Below are 24,016 nucleotides of genomic sequence, written 5' to 3'. Positions count from 1 at the left end.
AGACAAAAAGTACATACTAAGGGTTTGATTTTCAAATACATGAAACAGCATATTTGTACTTTTCCTAATGTTATTTCCAGAGCCTCTGAATACACGTAAGGCAAATTCAAGATAGAAAAATAAACCCTGTTTAAAGCAGATGTTCCCAATTTTAACCACACTCTATAAATTTCATACATAAGTATAAATACTAAAAATCTTTATAGAAAGGTAGTTCATGTCCACTTGTAGTAGTCTTAACAAGTAATCTTACATTAAAATATTACAGATTCTAGTCCTTGACTATTTCATCACGGAGAAAGTTTATACAACACAATTTATTTTGAAAACAGATTTATATGCTGAGACATTCTAATGTGAACAAATTTGAGTTTTCTTTTCAAGAAGAGAGGATGCAGAGAAGGGAAGAAAGGGGTGGGGGGCAGAGTCTGTTCAAACCTTATAAATATCCTAAAATCTAAAAATTTAAAACGCTGACTGCTTTCTTCCTCAAGAACCTAGTGAATTCCATATGAATAAATACTTTTTCTGTTCATTATTGGCATGGACTTTTTTGGTTACTTAAAAAATAAATACTAAGTGCTTCTCATTTTTACGACAGCATTAAATTTCAAAATGAGGCAGGTAATGTCAGCTTAACATAAGAAGGAACTAAATGTTTACATAAAATATGTTAACCTACGAGAGATTCCTGGGGTGGGAAATGACATAAACTGAATGACCAGCAACAATTCTAGTGGCAAAAACTCTTTAGGGGAGTAAAGGTTCCAAGCTGCGTTTAAGTAATAAAAGATGGATCAAGACTCAAGAAAAATGCTCATTCGTTGTACCTTGGATGCAACACTCCGTCTAAAGTACAGAAGTAGTAAAATATTTTACTAAGTTAAAATATAGGTTTTATATTTTATACGATATTGAATACGCACATAAAAATACCAGTGTTTTTATCTTGTTTCTGTTCAGACACTTAATTAAGCAAATATGTTCTTTGGTGTCTGGGAGAGTTTATCAATATTTAAAGATAATGGAAGATAAGAACATGCCTAGAAATAGAAGACTCAAAATCCTATACCATACAAAGAATCAAAGGTGGACTTATGAGAAAAGACAGAGTTACACTGCAGTAGGACTAATACATTTCTTTCCCCCAGATCATACTCTGGCTCCCAAAATAAAAAGTACTATAGCCTATTAGGTTTTTAATCTGTGTTTTGAGATTTTTCAAGTGGAAAGATATCACAGATAGAAATATATCACTCTAAGTTTTAAAATTACCAAAGTCAGTGAGAAGAATGTACATTCATTAAATGTATTCATTGTAAGTAAAGAAGTCTTGAAAAGCTGAACAGTTCAACCAAAGGTGATGAATTGTTCTTGATTTTTCATTATTCCTTTTTAAATAAAGAGAAAGTACAGATATAGTACACATACAGGCTGACATTTTGATTCATTCAAAATAGTCACATCCCTTTGCTTGGTTTTGGAAGTTCCAGAGACTAAAATTAATACCATTCATAACACAGTATTTTCAATAAAAGGAATTATAGAGCAATGAAAAATCAGAAGCAAGATGGCTTAGAGAGCCTTATAACCTCTACATATACACACTTTTGTAACCTGTATTTATTTTCTAAAGAAACAAATTTTAAGTAATGCTAATTTAACCAATGGAGAAAAAAATTCTATCAAAATATACAATTTCCATTACAGACTAGAAGGCTAATATTAAAAAAATAGTTGTAAGCCAAAAAGTTTGCTTATATGACAGGCGTCATCCCTTTGAAGCATAAATCATCAAATAAGGTTTTATAAAAGATCGATCTGTGACCGTCTTCATTTGTTAAGTTCTTGATAAATTCATAAAGCTTGAGTCCCAGTCTCTAGATCACGGTGTATCCATGCTTCTTAGCCCAGATTTCCAGAAAAGCGGGAAAACAAGTAATTCAGAATCTCAAGTGGGATTTGTGCTTTACCATGTACCTGAAAAATAATATTATAATAGGTTATAATGATTATAAGAATTCTAGAATTTTTAGAATATTACATGTAAAAATAAGTTGACATTTTTAAAAACTTAAAATCAACAGTGGAACAGGATGTTTTGCTTTCTAAAAAACGGATACTGTAACCTTTGGGAATATAAGGATTTCTGAAGTAAGCCAGAAAAAACATTCCTCTTATTAATTTCTATAATCTAAGGGCTTCTGGCTAGATAATAAATGATTCTCTTTAATATATTATCAATTATAACTACTGGGTTAACTCAATCACCTATGACTTTGAGGAAACCCATAATATTCGGTGAGAGACCAAGAAAGTTACAGATTTTACAGAGCACCCAAAAATGAGAACCACAGATTCAGTGGTATTGTGATCACGTGCTGTTGTTAAATTTCCAATTATAAAACTGATATTATTGCAAAGGGCTTTAAGAACTCAATTTGTACTAGTAATTAAGATATATTCAAAAACTGAACTCCTTTCATGAGCAGCCAGCTACCCATAACTCAAGTCCAGAGTCAGAGACCTTTCGGTGCTGGCAAAAAACGAAGGGATCACTTACTTAGTCCAAGTTCCCTGGACAGACAGAAAACAAGGTTCAGAAAAGTCACACGGTTCATTAGAGCCGAATCACAAAATCAAGACTAAAATCTAGGTCTTCTGACTCAGAATTAGTGCTCTTTCTTCCAAGCTGTAACCCCTTCTCCCTTTGTTCAAGTCAGTAATAACAAAGATATTTGTTAATTATCTATTTTAGATCAATAACAAATTAGGCACTGTTTTAAAGGGGAGTTGGGGGATATGGGTCACAGCTTCAAGGAACTTAAAATCCAATAAGGAGGCAGGAAAATTACTAAAATAAGGCAGAAGTTAAGTGCATTTTAGGATCAGGATTACCTATCCAGGGTTTCCCAGAATCGTAAGAAAACTGGTCTATCCAGATGACGTTTGTGATAGCTGAGTTCTAATACTGTTACATCCCATTTCTGAACGTTTGGATCCAGACGAACTTCATCATATTTGAGATGGAAGGCTTTAACTACAGGCGGAAGAAATAATACTCTTTATTCAAACTGCAACCAAAATTATAAAAATATTTTATAGAATAATAAAAATACCCAAACACAGACATTAATCAAAAAAACTTAAAAAAAAAAAAAAAAGTCCTTTCTTCCACCAACCAAAGCTGTATTATAACCAAAGTGATCTTTGAAATAGAGGCTGAGCACTGTAGTGTCTCCCAAAACATTCAACAAAAATTTACTGACGCTTATACATGCCATCCCCTGGGGCTTGAAATAAAAAATGAGGTAAAATAAAATGCATATGATCCAGTGAAGGATAAGAAGAAGAAAAAGACTACTCACATACAGTATGATAAAGGTAGTAGAATATCATAGAAACACAAGAGAGTACCCTTCTTACCCACATCATGGGATTCAGAAAAGGCTTAGATAGGCAGGGTGGAGTAAGAATTAGGCAAAACACAGAAAAGTGATCCAGTTAACAAAAAGAACATGCTCAAAGAGAAAAAGGTTTAGTCTAGGAACTAAAGAAATTTAACAAAATTGCATCATGCAAAGTAAGGTAGAGGAAAAAAAAAAAAATAACATAGGGAATGAATAAAAGCTAAGACCATAGAGGTTCAGAGCAGTGCCAGCCTTGTAGGCCATATTCAGGAGTTTGGACTTTTACCTAAGAGATGTAGGGAATCACTGCAGAGTGTATAGCAGAGACTGATGATACAGCATAGTAATCTAGAGGAGAAAGAGATTTGCTCTACTGGGGAGAAGATACACATATGACAAGAAAGATTCAAGAGATAATTAGCAAGTGAGAACGGAACTTGGTAAGAAATGATGAAAAAGGAAGAAGAAACAACTGGAAGGTCTCTGGAGAAGGTTATCTGGAAATAGATATTTACATGATATAAAAAGAAAGTCTAGCAAAGATCTAGAAGAGGAGGATTTCAGGCAGAGGGAACAGCTGATACAAAGGCCCTTAGATGGAAGGAAGCTTGGAATGCCCTACAAACAAGAACAAGTTTTGTAGGCAATGTCCTATATGCAGAACCTATTCAGCTATGATAAGAAATCTGAATTTTGTTTCAAATGTGATAGTAAACCACTAGATAGTTTGGAGCAAGGAGGTGAAATTATCTGATTTTCGTTTTCAAACGCTATCTCTGGTTGCTGGGGAGATTCAAGACTCTAGGACTAAACTTCCCAACAAGTGTCTGCTGCCAAACGGTAACAGGTGACCATAAACACTGACTTTGAATCTTCTTCCTTGATCATCCCGCTGGACCATCCTCACCAGTTTATTATTGTATTTGCAATCAGTTTATCATCAGTGGAGTGTTAGTTTTACTTGTGCACATGGAAGATGTTTAGCTTTTTTTTCCATGTTCTACTTTTTTTCTAACATATAAGATATGATCATTACTATCACCATTATCATCTATTATCAGGAGTTTCTAAAGAGAAAATGATTGACTGTTAATTTTTTTAAGTAGCTAATTTATAGATTGTTTGTTCCATACTGCTTGCAGACTTACTGGCTTTTGATGTTAACTAATCAAGGTCTAATTCCTTGATGGAAATACAAAATAAACCATTTTTATTTTGTTAAAATTTTTATTTTGTCTGTTTTTGCCCCCCAAAAACACATAAACATTACTTCTAAATTATTTGCTTTCATAAATAAAGGTCTCCTCATTGAGCACATTTTTTATTTTGAATTTAATTCAAATTAATCAATTTAAACCAATTCATTAAAGGGGCTATCTGTTAAGGATTCAGAAAACTCACTTTCAAAATAATTATTATTTATATGTGTAAAAAATACTTTTTAAGTTTCTTTAAACTTTTAAATTAAATGAAGTCAATATTTGAATACTCTCTATTGTGCTTACTACATGTTTCTCTTTTCTAATGTTCTCAGTATGATTTGCTTTAAAAATCATTCTTAAAAATACATGAGTTATAATTTTTAAAATGACTTATCTAAAGCCTTATATAGGGCTTCCCTGGTGGCGCAGTGGTTAAGAATCCACCTGCCAATGCAGGGGACAAGGGTTCAAGCCCTGGCGCGGAAAGATGCCACATGCCGCGGAGCAACTAAGCCTGTGTGCCACAACTACTGATCCTGCACTCTAGAGCCCACGACTCACAACTACTGAGCCCGCGTGCCACAACTACTGAAGCTCACATGCCTAGAGCCCATGCTCCACAACAAGAGAAGCCACCTCAATGAGAAGCCCGTGCACCACAATGAAGACCCAATGCAGCCAAAATTAATTATTTAATTAATTAAAAATAAATAAATAATAAAGCCTTATATAAAGGCCTATAATCCCCTTTACTAATTTCAATAGATTTAGTTTACACAGTATTTATTTTTCCAATAGAATACACAACTTTTTAAATTAAAACTGAATATCAGAGTCCAAAAAGGTTAAGTCACAAATGAGGAAACATAAGGTTTCTCTCATCATACAAAGTATGTTATTAGCCTGAAGCAATGGTGGCAAGCAAACTTACACCAAGACACCATAAAACATCTTTTTTTTTTATTTTAAGGTTTTATTTAAGCTAGTTTATCTGAAATGTATTTTACCATGTAATCAATATAAAATTATTGACAAGATTTATTTTTGTCCTGTGTAAGTCTCTGAAGTCTGGTGTATATTTTACACTGACAGAACATTTCAATTTGGACCAGCCAAATGTGGCTGGTGGCTTCTGTTTTGGGCAGTGCAGGTGTAACCAACCCCAGCAAGAACTCAGCTGCCCGTCTAGGGAATTCCCTGGAGGAATTCCAGTAAGTCCAGTGTTTCTTACTCATAAAATAAATAATTTTTAAGCCTCAGCAAAGATAGAAGAAACAAAGTTCTTTTTATAAGAAGCCAGTTATCTGGGGAAACAATGAACACTGAAGCAAAATACTTCACACAATTCAGAATTGTTCATTTTTTGCAAACTGCATGAATGTTGTCAACACTTTTTTGCAGGAACAAAGAAAGAAAAGAAATAGAAAGGTGCTCTTAAATAGTATTTCGGTAGATAAATGATGGCATGTCAAATGACAAAGGGACAACATAATACAGAAGATTACTAAATGAAAAAGTTTTCACAACGATAACTAAAAAATTTGAAGAAATCATCATTTAAAAATCTTGATCAACAAATGTACGTAACCATTTCAAGCATAAGAAATAATATTTTGGGGACTTCCCTGGTGGCGCAGTGGTTAAGAATCCACCTGCCAGTGCAGGGTACATGGGTTCGAGCCCTGGTCCGGAAAGATCCCTCATGCCGCGGAGCAACTAAGCCCGTGCACCACAACTACTGAGCCCGCATGCCTAGAGCCGGTGCTCCACAACAGAAGAAGCCACCACAATGAGAAGCCCGTGCACTGCAACGAAGAGTAGCCCCCGCTCGCCACAACAAGAGAAAGCCCGCATGCAGCAATGAAGACTCCATGCAGCCAAAAATAAATAAGTTTTTAAAAAATAATAATATTTTTTAAAAGCTATATCCAGTTACAAGCTCAAATCTATCATAATTTTGAAAAGATTTTATTTGGAAATTTTATACAATTCAATATTTAAAATCTTTTCTAAACCTTTGTATTTTCTTACTGTGCAATATGAAGAAAATATAATTTTTTTACCAAGTACCCTCAGTTTACTCCTATGCTATATAGATATAATCATTTTCTATGTGGGTTATGGGGAAAAGGTGAGGAGCTAGAAGAGTCAAGAGTTAAACGCAAGGAGACCAGCTAAAAGCTAAGAGATAACATGTTTCTAAATTTCTGGCTTAGGCAAATTACTAAAAAAAAAACTGACTGAGGAAAAGAACAGCTTGGGGATGACAGAGAGTATAAGACAATAGATTCCGCTCGGAACAGGCTGAGTCCTGATACACTGATGGGACTTCACAAGGAGTCACCTGGTCATCAGTGAGACAGGCAGGCCCAGAATATCAAGCCAGAGACATAACTTTTAGAAACAGAGGACAGATGGTAACTGAAGGCTATCAGATCTCCTTGAGACAGTATGTGTAACTAAAGGAGAAGAGAAGCGGGAACACAAATATGTCACTGAAAGCCAGAGGAAGAGTAGCTAGTGTCTGAGAAAATGTTAACAAGCCCTCAGAAAAGAACATTTAAAAAGGAGGAAATGGATCGAGAGTAAAATTCTGATAAAGAGATCAAAAGTATCCAATATTTGGGTCACTGGTGAGTCTGGCGGGAACAGTTTAGTGGGCAAGCAAGAAAGCACAACTACAGTAGCCTGAGAATCAAACAGAAAGTGAGTGAGTAGAGACCATTCTTTCAAAGGCTTGGCTGTAAAAGGAAAGGAGAGGGAGCTAGAAGAAAAGGTGAGGTAAGAGGAAAGGGTTTTGTTTCCTTTTAAGATGGAAGGGGCAAGAGTACTTTCATTGTAAATGCTGATAAGTAAAGAAGGAAGGTTGAAGAGAAAGAGAATACTTCTTGGAAGAAAATTATTATTGTTAACTTTTTAAAAAATCTCTAAGTTCCTATCTAAATTTCTGAAGACTAACAATCTGAAAAAAACAACAATGAATTTAGAGAGCATTTATATCTTGAAGACATTCTAATCATTTTTTATTATAGTACTATTCAACAAGGCAAGCAAGTAGGTAAAACACAACAAAATTAGTGTTCACTGACATTTTGCTTTCATTAAAACTCCCATTCTCTGTATCTTTGACTTCTATTTATCAAACCTGTGCATTACTCAGGTTTCTGAAATAACATAAAAAGCTACCATCATATTAGAATTCATTTTTAAAACTGAATGAAGGCAGGAGAATAAGCGATTAAAACCTTTCAAGCTTGGGCAGTTTCCAGCCTGGAAGAATGGTGGTACCACTAACAAAAACTAAAATTGACTTAAAAAAAAAAAAAAAAAAAGCTGGGTTTCACAGTAGCATAATCTCCATTCGTAATAACCAAAGTTGTTATTTCTAACAAACATACCTGTTTCATGAGGATGCTTTTTAAAAAGTAATTTTACTAATGTTACTAACTTAAATGGGTACTCAAATTAAATGATAATTAGAATATCCCTACCAATAAAAAGACAAGCTTAAATTCATCTACTTTTGGTATATCAATACATACCAAAATATGGTCAATAAAAGACATAGACACATGAAATCTATCCATTTAACAGGTATCTACCGAATGCTTCCCAACGCCATGCTCTCGTCTGTGCTGATGATACAAGAGTGAACGAGGCAGATGAGGTGCTCCCATCCTGGAACTGGCATTCTAGCCAGGGAGGACTTACCATACAGATATGAAAATAAGACCATGTCAAGCAAAAGTGAGTGTCACCACTGCAGTAACTGGGAGGAAGTAACGGCTACTTCCAGGGTGGTCGGAGAAGGGCTCCCTAAAGGAGAGAGTACTTACTTGGCTGAGACCTAAATGAACAGAAAAAGGCCAGTCGTGCAGCAACCACTCCAGATAGTGGGAGTAGCAGGCGAAAGTCAACCCCTTTAAAAACTGGCTATCAAAGTGAATAAAAGTGTAGGGACACGCAACAATATTAATGATTTATTAATGTTGAGGGATAGGCAATAATTCACTTTTAGATATAAGTACACAGAAAATATTAATGTTCCAAAAAGGCTTTAAAATATTTCACAGGTGCTTAAAGATTAAAATACGTGGTACTTAACAGGAATCCTCTGGTGTACACATCACACGTGCAGAGCCGTGTGCTCTTAAATAAATAAATAAATAAAGCAAAAGCATTTCTGTATTAGATAAGCAGTAAAAATACAGAGACTCTTACTTTTAGCAAATATGTCGACTGGTGATCCATCAGGCAAAAGCCACGGCCAACCTTTGAACTGCCATGCAGGACCTTGCACAAAAACTGCTACAACCCGGTCCCTATAAATAGAAAAGAGGGAAGGGAAGAGTGGAGACTGAGTATCTCAGATATTCTTGGTTACTATAATCCTTATGGAAAGAGTCTCATCATTATTCCTGCAATAGTCTCCTGTCAATACTTCTGTGCGGCAAACACAGTACTGCATTACCATAACTTTTCATTACAATGTTACCATTAGAGTACATAATGATTGCTACATTTCCCATGCGTTGTTTTTTACATCTAAGTCATTTAAACATAGTTACATGCACAGTCCTATACATGATCCTTTTAGCCTTTTATCTCTGCCCCTTCTATTAATTAAAGGGCCCATTTTGCTTATGCAACAGGGAACAGTAGTATATCTGTTAATTGAAAAAGTTAGTTTTAAAAGAAAATCATTTAAAGTTCAAACGCATCTTGAATATTTCACTTTAATTAAAAATGTTATAAATTATAATAATTTGCTAACCATTTTATAAAGCTGAAAGGCCTTATTTTGAGTTCTTCTGATTATCTGGAAAATAATTTGAGTACAGAAATCACCTAAACTTTTAAACTTTTTCAATTGTTTTTCAACTGTTTCACTCACCCTAAATTCTCTAAGTGTTTTCTAAAGCAACTTGTTTTTCCCAGCCATTCAACTTCATTTTCCTAAAAAGCACAAATCTCTTTCTAGGCCCTCATATTTCATTAGCTTCCAAAAAATTTAATTAAACTGAGAAATTATAATAAGTACAAAAGCCGTCAACAGTTTAAGCCTACAACTAAAGAGGTGGGAACAAAATCATAACATCAACAATAATAACTAACACTCATTAGATTTACTACGAGCATTTACTATGTGCCAGTGCTGGTCTAAGCAGTTTACTTATGTTAACACATTTAACCTTCAAAACAACCCTGTGAGGTAAACTATTATTACCCCTATTTTACAGAAATGCACAAGCCTACTAGAGAACAGTCCACTAGCCAGAAGAGAGAAGGAGGGAGGGGAGGAGTGTGGAGAAGAGAGCAGAGTGGGAGAGAGGGAGGGAAATCAATGATTGATCTTGTGCACTGGTTATGCTATTGTCCTGTATGGGGGCTAAGAAATCACATGAATAGCCAACTCAGTGTTACAATGGAAACAGTTTTGACCTTACAACTCCCTGAAAGGGTCCTGGGAATGCTCAGAGGTCCACAGACCACACTTTGATAATCACTGCATTAGATGGAGACTCTGTACATCCAACAGAATATTAAGCCAAAGTTACCTTCTATTCAAGTTAAAGACTTACAGCAGTGATCAAAGTTACTATGAAAAACCACAGCTTAAAATTCTTAACCTGCTCAAAATCTCTAAGGCTAAAATTAAATCTTAAACAAAAAATTTCCTCCTTCATGGGATATATGCTCCATACTGCCTAAACCATCTTTGGTAATGGAGCACACTATTAAATGGCCTCTTAATTTTATGATGTAGCTTGCACCATACAACAGTTGAAGGTCCAAGGTACCTGCCAAAGTAAAGAGGATTTGCTAGACAGAGGTCCCCTAGATCCTACTGTGTCTCACAGGGTTAGCAGGGGAGCAGGATAATAAAAATACTATTCCCAGTGAACTCCTGAAAGGACAATTAACAGAGAACAGAAGAAGAAGAAAGGTAAGGAAAATATTATTCCTAGGTTATGACACCAATGGCTAGGACCAAGCTAACACACACAAAGCAGTATAACATAAGCACAGTGATGGCACTTGTACACACTGTGTGTATTATTGTTTTCTGTAAATAACTGCAAACATATAAATGATGTAACCTTCTACTTCCTATAAGTTTTAAACTTGATATATGAAATTCTCATCTTAACACTTCATATATAACTCTAAGTATTTCTGTTAGGTACTAAAAGAGAATTCTAATACAAGAACCCTTGATTCTTTAGTAAATTTTTAACATACTAATATTCTCAATGGCTTCACCTCCTAACATCTGAAGACTAACGAGTCAAAGGTACATTTCAGCTAATGCGTCAACGTGTTACACTATATCAGAGATGCACACTTAGACTTTGTATTTTTACTCTGGCTTAGATTAATTAAATAATTTAAGGTAATTCATGTATCTGAATTTATACGCACTTTATATTACAAACATTGGGTTGGCCAAAAAGTTCGTTCGGGTTTTCCGTACCATCGTACGGGAAAACCCGAACGAACTTTTTGGCCAACCCAAACGCTTAATATTTTATTAAAGGACATTTTAATGCAATAAAAGAGCTGAACCGGGGTGATGTTACTATTTTCGTTAAATTATTTCCTTACAATAAAAGTAACAATGCTTTCACACTTATCACTTCTAACCAAAAAATTTGAATTCTCCAAATCAAACATCTAAAACATAGGCCCTCTAAAACAACATGTCTATTTGAAAATTTTGTTCTAAAAGCTGATCCAGAATAAATGGACAAGTGGAAAGAATTTTTACTCTCCAAGTTTTCCAGAAGTTTGTGTTTCTTCTTATAAGTAAAATAAAGTTTAGACATCCAAAATATATTACTTAGGTATTACCAGAATGTTAACATTACTGATGACCAAATTAGACATTAACACAGGTTTCAAGGATAGGTTCTATCTAGAGCTCATGATGAAATTTGATACTCGTTTATTACACAAAAAATTAATGACTGTGTGAAAAATACAGATTAATTTACCAGTCTTGAGGCATTAGTTTAAGGGGCTGGTCTACTACTCTGTAAGGAACTGTGACACTAATTGCAGTGCCCCCTGGTTGCATCTGGTCTTTTCTTCTCTGTATTAGAGTTTCATTTTCTCGTTGGCAGCCTTGCTTCTTCTTTTCATCTGATGGGACAAACCTTTCAAAAAACAGAAATGATTCCACAGGAATCGTTAAAAAGAAAAGAAATAGTATTTTGAAATGATTTTTTAAATAATGATATTTTCAAACCGAAAACATTATTTTTTGAAATAAACCCACTCTGCATGTACAGATCATAATGCTTGAAGAGTATGGGTCTTTACTTCCCATGCCAAGTAGAACTCAAGCTCACTTAGGCCAGAAGTCAGTATGTGTGTGTGTCAGTCTCACACACAGACACCCAATTTATATTCCTTCATCTAGCATTTAGTATTCCTCAAGATTATATAAACAACCACACTAATCCTTGATTTCTCAATGCTAGTAAGAGGGAAGTTTTACTATGAATCAAAGGTCACTTGAAATGGAGCCGACGTGGCTAGCTAGGTGACTCAGTCTACCCAGGAGCGCCAGCAAACACCCCTTTCCACATGGTAACCACCACTCCCATCAGGATACAGCACATGTGCAACAGACCAGAAAAGTTTCCTCCTGTACCTTTCAGTAAATCCCCATCCTCCTCCCCCAACAGGCAACCATACAATTCTGCTTTCCATCACCATAGACGAGTTTTGCCTGTCCTACGAATTCATATATGCGGAATCGTACAGGATTGTACTCTTCTTTGCCCGGCTTCTCTCATTCAATTTAATGTTTCTGATATTCATCCATGCTGAGGGGTATATTGGTAGTGAACTACCAATGAATTCTTTTTTACTGCTGAATAAATTTCTATTGTATGAATATGCCACAATTTGTTTATACATTCTCCTGTGGTACATTTGGGTGGTTCCAAAATTGCAGTTATTACAAATAAAACTACTATAAACACTCTGGTATAAGTCTTTTTGTGGACGTATGTTTTCACTTCTCTTATATAAATACCTATGAGTGGAACTGTTGGATCACTGGGTATGTTTAACTTTACAAGAAACTGTCAGAAAGTTTTCCAAAGTGGGATAAAGTATGAAGAACATTCTAAAGGCATCTCTGAGCTAGCTAGCAAGAAGTAAAGAACTCTTGGGCCAAAGACTGAGTAAAGAAGGGAACTCAAAGAGGTTAGAATAACACTGCAGACTTCTTTCCATCCACGGAAGGCACTGGCAAACTAACTAAACTTAAGCTTTGTCTTTTATTGACACTATATTTCACTAGACTCCTGGAAGAGGAAACAAAGCCCATATTCTGCTCAAGGTAGAGAATCTAACAGAAGTTCCTTCTTTCATAAAGCTAGGACTCTGGGGTTTAAGTTCAGTGTAATATAAATAACGTAAACTAGAAATAAACCCACTGCCCACCCGTTTTCCTGCCCCCCATGCCCACCCCAGCCCTAACCAACACCCTGACAAGTGCAAGAATAATCAAATCTCGGAATTGCAAATTGGACCTCACTTGGATTTAAAGCAAGAATTAACAACCCTGACCACAGTGACTGGTTCGGAAATAAATGTGTTATACAAGCCAGGAAAATAAGACTTAATCCTGGGATTTTTGGTAACCTGGAGTTTCTGATGGTCATCTTTGCCCCTGAAGCGGGAGAACCTGCTTAAGAGACAGAGAGACTAACTCCTGATCACTTCATTTAGCACTGAGTCCAGCTGTGTCAGAAGCTAGGACTAGTTATATTGAGCTAATAAATTATTTTTTGATAAGGCCACTTTGAGTTGGTTTTTAATACTTACAACAAAAAGTGCTCTAATGAATACAACCAGAAATGATGCACAACTGATTGGATGGATATTTGTGATTTGGAGAAATATTATGATATCCACTGACTCATCCAATATTTGCAATTTATTTATTCCACTTTGCATTCTATGAGTGTGAAGGAGTATGGGTGATATGATTAAAGTCATTACTGTTTAAACAAGAACAGTTCTAGTAAAATAATTTTCTTAGTATAAAATGCAAATGAGTTGATATACTGAGGCAAGTTCCAGATTTTAAGTTTACGTTATTTTGAAAAACAGAACAATTTTATGGATATTTCACAGATTAAAAATATAGTTTTCGGGAATTCCCTGGTGGTCCAGTGGTGGTTAAGACTTCACCTTCCAATGCAGGGGTTGCGGGTTTGATCCCTGGTTGGAGAGCTAAGATCCCACATGCCTCAGGGCCAAAAAATCAAAACATAAAACAGAAGCAATACTGTAACAAATTCAATAAAGGCTTTAAAAATGGTCCACATCAAAAAAAAAAAAAAATCTTTAAAAGAAAAAAAAAAAATCTTTAAAAGAAAAAAAAAAAAAAAAGAAATATATATATATAGTTCCTTTCTCCTAAATAAAAGAAGTTGAAATTGGAGGGGGTAGGGAGAATTAACAATAATTTCTGGATGTTAAACCTCGAACTGAGAATTTAACTTAAAGCAATGTTAGATTGGCTATGCTCCCAGGTGCCTAGCAGACACAAACACAAATCTTCATTCTGGAACTCAAAAGAATTTCCACAAGAAAAAAATTCCAAGGAAAATGAACAGAAATTACTAAATGAAAACCATTAAATGAATAGTAAAAAAAAAAAAAAACTAAACACACAAGGAAATGAGGTATAATGAATGAAACAATAATCAAAAGAAAATGATTAGTAAGTACTTCCAATGATGCAGCTATCAAAGACCAAACCTGTAAAACAAGCCCACAAATACGTACAGGGAAAAAGAAATTATTTAAAAAAGAGAGAGAGAGACCAAAGATTTGAAAAAGAACTAAACAGAACCACTAAAATAGAAAAAATAAGATATCTGAATTTTAAAATGGAATGAACAGACTAGGGGACGGCCAAAGAAACACAACTACAAGTTATATCTACAGAAATGATCAAGAATGCAGGTGACAGAGAAACAGATGGAAAGTAGAACTGTTTAAGAGACATGGATGATGAAATGAGAAAGTCTAAAGTATGTCTCATTTGAATCCCAGAAAGAAGAAAGAAAAAAGGGGAGATAAAGGGGGAACACACAGGTAATATCTAAAGAGATAAGAGCCAAGACTTCCCAAACTGATGAAAAACACAAATCCACAGATTCAATTCTGAATCCCAAGGTGGGATATATAAGAAATCTATACCTAGGTACAGCAGAGAAACAAATTTAAAATGATCTTTAAAATAACAAGATAAGGCAGATTTCCTTCAAAGGACTGATTACCGCAGCTGACCTCTCATCATCAACAAAGGAAGCTAGAAGGTACTGCAATAATACCTTCAATGTAGTAAGAAAAAAATTAACTCCTCTATGGTTTTCCAGAGTGGCTGAATCATTCTGCACTGCATGTGGCAGCAGGGAACATGAACTATTTATGGTCCAGTGTAAGCTCCAGTAACCGTTCTGCCTGCTCTTCCCCAGGCCTTAAGTGGTTTTCTCACGTGCGTGTGCTGAACAGCATTTGACTAATGCAAGGGGAACCCTCTGCCTATCTCTGGAGCACTCTCTCCGTGCAATCTCTCCTCTTTGGAACTCTGCCCTGTGAGAGGACCATCGTGGCCAGAGTCACAAGTGCCATCCAATCAGTTTATTTTAAATAAACTTACGGTCCCAGTGAAACTTCTCTCAAGATCATGTTTATAAATGTAAAATGTGCCTTCCCGTACTTCCATGATACCACCTTAATTTTGTTATTTAAAGTGTTAAAGGTGAAGGCAGGTTTTATTTTATTTCGTTTCATTTACTTAATTGAAGGGCTAGAAAACTGAAGAATCCTCAGTTTTACATGAAACCAAACAGAATCTATGCCAACATGAGCTATGGGTTACAGCCAGTACTATAATTGTGTGGAGGAGGTTTCAATTATGCATTAATTACACAGCAAAGCCTCCAGCTGACTCAAGCTGCAGGGGAGATGTCAGCTGCAATGAGGTGTTAAACAATGAAGGGAGTGTTTTAAACTGAGAAGAAAAATTAGGCATGATCTATCCAAAGAAGGTAGTCTTGTTAAATTGTTTGGCTTCTCTGTAGTAAGGCTAAGGAGAAAGATGCTAAAATTTAGTTTGTGATTTCCATGCACTACTTACTACCTTTAATATAAAATAATATTTTATATTATTATCAGATCTATTTCAAGAGATGGGCCAAAATAATTATATTTCATATTCATCCAACTGTAGATTACTTGAGGAACTGCAGACTGTAGATTATCTGAGTAATCCACAACACTGTCGGAATACTAAACTTCACAAAAAAAGCCTAATAAAATATAACAATATAAAACCTAAAAATTCCTTCTTTCCACACTGTTATTAGGAAAAGGTTCACTGAAAATTTCACTCAAAAGTACTAAAGAAAAAATACTAAACGAATACACTTGTATGTGCCAGTTACGTAGGTTTTTATACAGCTATTTAAGTCATAGGCACTCAAAATTCAATTCTGCATTTGGTAAAACCTGGAATCAGCAAGTATTACAACTTATTTTGCTACTCATTTTTAATTAGTCATAAGTTATTTAGAAGCAGCATGATTTTCTTTTTGGAGGTGAGGTTGTTTTGTTTCTTTTTTAAGAATGGTCATCGTTATTTTACTGAGAAAGTTAAGCATCTGGAAATTTTAACACAGGATATAGATGTCCTCTTCACTTCCTCAACTATCTTTTACTGATGTCTAGGTTAAAAAAGTATGGTCCCTCCTCCTCCCTCTAGGAGGTATGTACATCTAATTTAAAGCTCATATTACTTTTTTCGTTCTTTAACCAGAATTCGGAAGTGGGGAGAAGACAACCTGAATTTCTTGTCTTAAAGTTCATATTTACTTTTAAAGTTTATATTAAACTTTAAAGTTCATATTACTTTTTTGGTTCTTTAACCAGAATTCGGAAGTGGGGAGAAGACAACCTGAATTTGTTTTAGAACCTCTTCAAGCTCTTCAGCTGGAGCAAAATAATTCACATTAAAAATTAATACAATAGTACTCTCTTCGTTAAAACTTTAGTCAGAGTTTCTATAATTTTCCCCACAGGATTCAGATATAAAAGAATATACTGTTTTGAAAATTATATTTGAGACTATCTGTAAAGCCTATAGCACTGAAACTGAATTTTTGCTTTCTTGAAATAAATACTGCATTAGTAACTACTAATTCTCAACAATAGTTCCATGTCCTATGAAAAGAACAGTTTAACAAATTACTTACTTCAGGTCCTGTAGAAGGTCCTTTGCATTAAGCATGGTTATTAAAGAGGTGGTAGCTGCAGGAATTATGATAATGGGTGTTCGAGATCCTATAAGAACAAAATTTTAAAGGAGCAAATATGTTATTAAAAGGAATTATAGTTACTTTCCTAATTATAAGGTAAAAGTTCGTAAATTTGTAATTCTAACTCTTTTGAGCTAAAAAATATTTTAGTCAGCAGTGATACTCAGAATATTTAATGATCAGGATGACTTGAGCACTGACTACTCAGAACAGACACCAAACACAAACATTTGGTATAACTGCACAAGCATGCAATCAGCCCTGATTTTGTAAGCTAGCTTACTCACGTTTACTTTTTTAAAGTAAGTTTAGAGTCACAGGCACAACCTTACCTTTCTTCTGATTTGGGGGAGGTCTGGCTTGAGAAACTGTAAGAAAGAAAAAGAATCCAAAATATTGTTATGAAAATCACATTCTTATTTTCAAACCGACAAAGTAAATAAGGCCTAAAATATTTGTATTTACATATGACTAGTTGTAGAATTTTTAAATGCATTGCAATCTTCTTAAATAATATTATTTCTCTGCTTCACAAAACCACTACAGTGCCTTAGCACTTCAACAATCAGTGGTCACAAGGAAAGGGGATATATGGGCATTGGTAGGCACTGAGTATCTACATTCATGGATGCTTGGATCTAGAAAAGGAAGCAAATAAATAACTTCTGAATTAACTGATTACACTGTAATAAATGCAAAAACAGAGTACTACAAGAGCATCTAACTCTGGGGAAAGGGCTGGGAGAGGGAAATGTACTTAACCACTGTGGAGGAAAAACAAAGACATTACTGGGGACTAAGAGCTAAAATATTTACCTTTTTCTCTCTTTTTAAAATTTTTTGGGTTTTTATTAGCAGAAGAAAACATTACAGGCAATGAGTCATGTAAAGGTCTTTATTCTGGAATTGCCCATATTATCAATAATTTTGAATACATGTTATAAAAACATGAATATTTGTATCTTTTCATTATTTGTATATACAATGGACTTTATAATACACAAAAATATTTGTTGGCATAATAATGGCAATATCAGCCTAGTTCAAGATTAACATATTTTACGATAAAAAGTGCTGTATGTTCAATTTTCAGTATTTATTCATACAATAAATTTTTATTGACTGCCTTCTACATGCCGTGTGCTGTGCTGCAGTTAATTTTTTTAAATCACAAAAAATAAAAATTCAACAATTTAAAATTCTAATTCAACATTAGTTCTTAGAGATACCACTTTTAAAGGAAAGCACACACATCTTTGGAATATGTTGCATTTTAAAAGCAGTAAAATGCTAAATTTTAACTAATACTTTGTACTCCTTTATATAGCTATTTCACTGTGAGAAAATATTATGTAGTCCAGAAGTATGATTCTTCTAGCCACAGAAAGCAGAGAAAGATATATACAAATACAAGTTCACACACATATTTATTATAGTGTGCTCATCTTTCTTATTCCTGAGAAAAAAATACTGAAACTTTCTTAAATTATTTTTAGAAATAGTACTCATGGATACATCTGACATGTATACACAGATACTGCTAGATAGTGTCATCTGGAATATGATACAATCTCAATAAATACTTAGAATTTGCTGGCGGGATACAGGAATGATGGGATGGACAGAGAGATGGATAAACTGGAGACGGGAGCTGCTGGGAGAATGACTAAGGAGAACAAAGAAATCTTCAACTGAACTACCACTGATTTGCTAAGGGAACCCACAATGGACTCTGGAATACAGGAAAAGATTCTCTAAAATCAAGGCTGAGAAGACTTAATGTAGCAAAAACACAAAATATAAAAGCTCACATATTAAAAATAAACTTTAGGTGTTTAGTAAAAAAACAAATACAATTAAGGACCAAGACAGGGACATGAAGATGAACATGCTAAGGATAAGCTTGATTTAAAGGGTGGGGGAGGAAAGAGCAGAATAATTCGAGTCCACAAGGAGAGTGATGGAGAGCAAGAGCCTGTACTCGGTCCCCACTGTGCCACTTCGCAGGCAAATTACCCCGGCACGCTAAGATGAATGCTGCTCAGCTTCAGTTGTCCCCAACCATAAATCAGAGACAACAATTTCTACATCTTGATTCTGTTTTAAGAGTCTTAAAAACAACAAGGCAAGTTGTCCAGGTCCTGGGCCCTGGGCATATTGACCATTCACTGAACCTCGCGGCCACCGCTGATGTCAACTGCTACTGCTTCTTGTGCCTCTACCGCTACCACTGCCTTCCGCAAACGCAATGACCGATTGTTTACAAGCTGAGAAGAGGCAACTACTGTTACTATGCTTGATTTCAAATATAATTATATTCTTTACTTAAATATTTATTCAGAGCCTATGTACAAGGCACTCTGCTAGGTTCTTATTTTTATGATGATGAATAAAACAGAAATAATCCCTGCCCTCAAAGACTTTTCAGTAAAGTAGGGGAACCAGACCATAACAAACAGGCAAACAAACACATATAAACCAATCTGAATACATAATATTAAGGAGCAAAGAGAATGTACACTGATATTAAAGTGTCCTTTAGACAAAATGCTTAGAAAAAGCCTCTCAAAGGAAATGGCATTTAAGCTGAGGTTTGAAGGACAAGAAAGAGCCAACTTGCAAAGAACAAGTGAAAGAACAGTCTTGATAAGAGGTAGGGATGTGGGCAAATGCCAAAGGCAGGAAGAAACTGCCATGCTTATGGAACTGCAAATGTGCAGACAGACCATGGGGACAAAAGGAAGAGTGGCAGGAGATGAGGTTAAAAATACACGCAGGAGCCACTTTATGTAGGGCTTTCTAGGCAACGTTAAGTTTGTTATTTAAGTGCCACTGGAAAACCCTGTAACTTTTAAGCCAGAAAGTGACATAATTTGATTTTCAGGTCACACCCTCTGTAAGGGAAAAACAATAAATTTAGATAAGGGATCAAAAGGGGGACAACCGTGAAAGCAGGAAGCTCAGTTAGGACTATCACCAATATTCTATAGCGGTGCTACCCAAATTATGTGCAGTTAAGCATAAGGTTTTTCTGTAAACTTTTCAAGGTCAACTGAATAAAATACAGTAACAATGAACAGGTAGAAAACTGGCCATGCACCTGGATGTTGTGCCAGTACTGTACCCTCAATTCCTATCTGTATCTTGTTAGGGACCAGAACTAAACAGGTCATGGACTAATATCAATACTTTTAAGATGCACTAGTCTAGAGAAATGCTGGTGGTTTAGACTTGAGTTGTGGCAGTGGAGATAAAGAGAACAGATAAATCTGGAATACAGAAAAGGTAAATTTGACAGAACTCACTGACATATTAGATGAGAGGAATAAGCAAATGAGAAAAATAAAGAATAACTCCTAAGTCTTGGACTTAAGAAGCAGAGTTGATAGCGGTGTCATTTATTCATGAAGAAGCAGAAGAATGTGAAGTAAGACATCTTGGGAAAAATATCAAAGAGCAAATGTTTTAAGGTTTAATCAGTTTTAAGATGCCTATGGCACATCCAAATGTTAAACAGTTAACAGATGATACCAGAGGTAGGAAGAATCAGGGACACAAGTTTGAAAATCTTCAGCACATAGATTTGAAACTATGGAATGAGGTAATCCAACCAACACCTAGGTTATAAAGTGGATCACTGAACAGGGCTAACTCTCTCTCTCAATCTCACATGAGCAGTAAGCAGATAAACTAGAGTTACAGAGTTACGGGTACTCACCTACCCATTTCAGAAGACCTATGAAACAGAATTAAAGAATGAAAGCTGGAGAAGTGAAGTATGTGATGTACACGCATTAGAAAGAGGCAGCAAGAGCAGGGACATGTGCAAGAGATTTAATTTGGCTATAAAAGGAAACAACATTAAGCTCCAGGACTGTAGCTTATCAAAGGCTTGTGTTTCTTAATTCACTGGAAAGCATGTGCCTCCTGTCAGTTATACTCCCTAAATGAATGTTTAGAAGTTGGGAATAATTGTAAACACTTTAAAATATTAAATTGACCCAGGGACTTGCCTGGCACAATTAGTGCTAAATAAATATTTGATGAAAGAATAAATAAGAAAAAATGATCAAAAAATGGAACACCATGGGACTTCCCTGGTGGTCCAGTGGTTAAGAATCCACCTTCCAGTACAGGGGGCGTGGGTTCAATCCCTGGTCGGGGAACTAAGATCCCACATGCCTCGCAGCACAGCCAAAAAAAAAAAAAAAAAAAAAAAAAGGAACACCATCCTTGAGTTCCTTCACTGAAGGAGAAAAGAATAGGAGGTAGTTCAGTCCCCTATTTGCAAATAATTCAAACTCTACCTAACAAATAACAGTATAGATCTATGCTATCTCATGTATAACATGTTACATTGCCAGAAATGTTTTGTGGTTTTTTTTTTTTCAATTTTAAAAAGATAATCCAGGTGAACATGCCATATATTGCACAATATGCCTTCAAAATTGGGCATCAGCCAATAAGCAAATACATTTAACAATCTGCAAAACAAAAATTCACTGATCGAGACAAATAAAGATGACAAACTGCTAACGCCCACTCAAGTCGGGTCTTACTGACAAATGAGCATTAAAAATTTATAAAATAATCACTGCTTTTGGAATGGTGGGTAGGGATTGTGGACCTATGGGGGTCAATCAGTGAGTGAAAGAAGAGGAGACCTCACATGGATGGGCGTCAGAGTATTTGTTATGAGACATTAGATAAGATTAATTTCAACCATTTTAATCACCATGGCAGAACCACTGAAAAAGAAAGATGGAATATTAGGAGCTGAAAAGACCCACAGCTCCTTACCTCACATGTGACCTTCCCCAGGATCACATAACTAACTAGCTGGTAGAACCCAGCTCCCTTCGCTTTATTACATGGCACATTTGAACAACCGGGTTTACTCAGGTATTAGTGCCACCCCTACCCCTTTCCTTTGTCTGCCAAATGATTTTGAGAAAATGTGAAATGGAGACAGTTATTTATCACACAGCACAAAACAGAGTTAGAATCCTCAGGTGGTGATTTCTTCCTTTTTATACCATTTCTGAATTTCTCATGTGATCTTCTTTAGACTGACCAACTACAGCCTGCCATCCCTCCCTTCCAAGGGAAAACAAATAATTCTGTATCTATCATTCAACTGCCTCCACAATATTCCTCTACTTTGCAGGCTGTATTCCTTGGGTCCAACTCAGTCTGCCCATTCCTATTTCCTTGACTTTTTTCTTCATTCCCGAAAAGAGCTCCTTTAGCTTCTCCTAGTTTCTGGCACTGAGTACATGGAAGGCATTCAAATAATATTTATTAAATTTAATTGCTCTTCCTTGTACTCTCATTAACAGCTTTTGGTATGGTCTTCTCTACTGAAAAATAGTGCCATGGTCCTGTCATCTGAAATAAATTACATCCAATGTGCTCCAAATTTAACAAAGATTTCAAACAAACCCGTCATTTAAAAAAAAAGTAAATACTAGTCATGTCAAGACCCAGGTTTATGGATCCAAGACAGTGAAAGAGCCTACAAAACCATCCCAATATAAACCTCTTAACATCATGCTTTTAAAGTGCTTCCAGAAATTTGAATACCTGTAATCTACATAATTTTAGCATTAGCCTATGTGCGAACGTACTATGAATAAAAAGATATACAAATCTGCACTACTGACACTAACAGACTGAAAAGGAAGATCACCCAGTCAAATTCCTGACTGTGCCTTTTCAATTCTTTTCATTTTCTTCATAGCCACTTTTAACAGCACTGATACTATGCTAAATGCAAAAATAAAACAAACAAACACTAAAATCAAACCCAAACCACCTAAAATGAATATAGCGTTCATATCTACATGCATTTATAAAGATCAATCCTTTTAGGTACTAGGAAGAGGAAAAGAAAATATTGCTAACATACTGGGTTGCCAAAAAGTTCGTTCAGGTTCTTCCATAAGATGTTACAAAAACCCGAACAAACTTTTTGGCCAACCCAGTAACTTCAATACTACCCTTGCTTATTAACATACATATTTTTAAAAATGATTACAGAACCTAATATGCTCAATAACACAGATATCTGAAAATCTAAACATCAAAGCTGCTTATCAGTCTATTAAAATTATGGTTCTATGCTTCTGTAGGAAAAAACAAAAATCACATCCACCGTGCTATCATGGAATTCAAACAAGGAATTGATGGGGGAATGGGTACATAATAAATAGTTTTTTAAAACATTCTTCTAAAATCTTAAAAACATTTTCTTAAAAATTTTCTTTAACTCTTCAACTATCCTATTTAGTCAAGTAAATGTTCTTATACTAGTTTTGAAGTATTTTAAGTAAAATTTCAATTCCTTCAAAGCATTATACATTATCAAAAATTTTCACTGTCATGATTATAGAAAAAAACAAAAATCAAAGTTTTATATTTTTACCTGGTCTTGGTACCGGTTGTGCTGCAGGAGTCTGCGTCTTACGGGCCGAGGCACCCTCCTTTAAAAGAATAAAAATGGGTATGTTAAAGTTCCTTTGCATAATAAACACTTTCATTTAATTACTGCAAAGAAATTCCATGTCTCTGTCTCTCTCTCAGTCACTCCACTGAACACGCTATGAGTTTAAAAAAAAAAAAGGAAAAACCTCCCCTTATCTTTCATGCTATTGGTTGTGAAGTAGTAAGAGAAATCTTTAGTGGAAATATATTTAAATTGTTACCATCAATAGTTATTGTAAGTAGGTAGTATTTTTCAAATATTCAATGATTTGCTTAATTGCTGACAATTATAATATTCTCAGAAATGTCATTACCAGTTTAAAAATCAAGTCAATCTTGTTTTCCCTTAAAGAGTCGCAAAATGAATAAATGATACATAATCTCACATTAGAAAGATGAAAGTGTTACTTTGAGTTCATTAAAAAAAAAACGCAAATATTTCAAATTAAATGCCTTTTAAAATATTCCGGGGAAATAATCCATTTATAAAGATGAGATTTGTTACATTTAAGAGTGGTTGAAAATATCTTAAAAACTGAATAACAAATCTCAACTAATTACTAAGCATGTAATA

The 24,016-nt window shown here is 35.0% G+C and overlaps 1 protein-coding gene across 1 annotated transcript in view; it reads right to left on the bottom strand.

The window, feature by feature from the left end:
- Nucleotides 1–301: 301 nt before the first annotated feature.
- CDC73 (cell division cycle 73) overlaps nt 302–24,016 on the bottom strand; it is an 86,819-nt gene continuing 63,104 nt past the window's right edge. The window contains exons 11-17 of the mRNA XM_068541832.1: nt 23,384–23,441; nt 17,292–17,327; nt 16,897–16,984; nt 11,608–11,769; nt 8,834–8,934; nt 2,899–3,040; nt 302–1,980 (exon numbers count right to left, since the gene is read on the bottom strand). Coding sequence (XP_068397933.1) covers nt 1,944–1,980; nt 2,899–3,040; nt 8,834–8,934; nt 11,608–11,769; nt 16,897–16,984; nt 17,292–17,327; nt 23,384–23,441 — 624 coding nt within the window. The 3' untranslated portion in view covers nt 302–1,943. The remainder of the gene's footprint in view (nt 1,981–2,898; nt 3,041–8,833; nt 8,935–11,607; nt 11,770–16,896; nt 16,985–17,291; nt 17,328–23,383; nt 23,442–24,016) is intronic.

This window comes from Eschrichtius robustus, chromosome 3, assembly GCF_028021215.1.
Source record: "Eschrichtius robustus isolate mEscRob2 chromosome 3, mEscRob2.pri, whole genome shotgun sequence".
NCBI lineage: Eukaryota > Metazoa > Chordata > Mammalia > Artiodactyla > Eschrichtiidae > Eschrichtius > Eschrichtius robustus.
The sequence above is the reverse complement of the archived record's forward strand: the minus strand, read 5'-3'. Positions and strand labels throughout refer to the sequence as shown.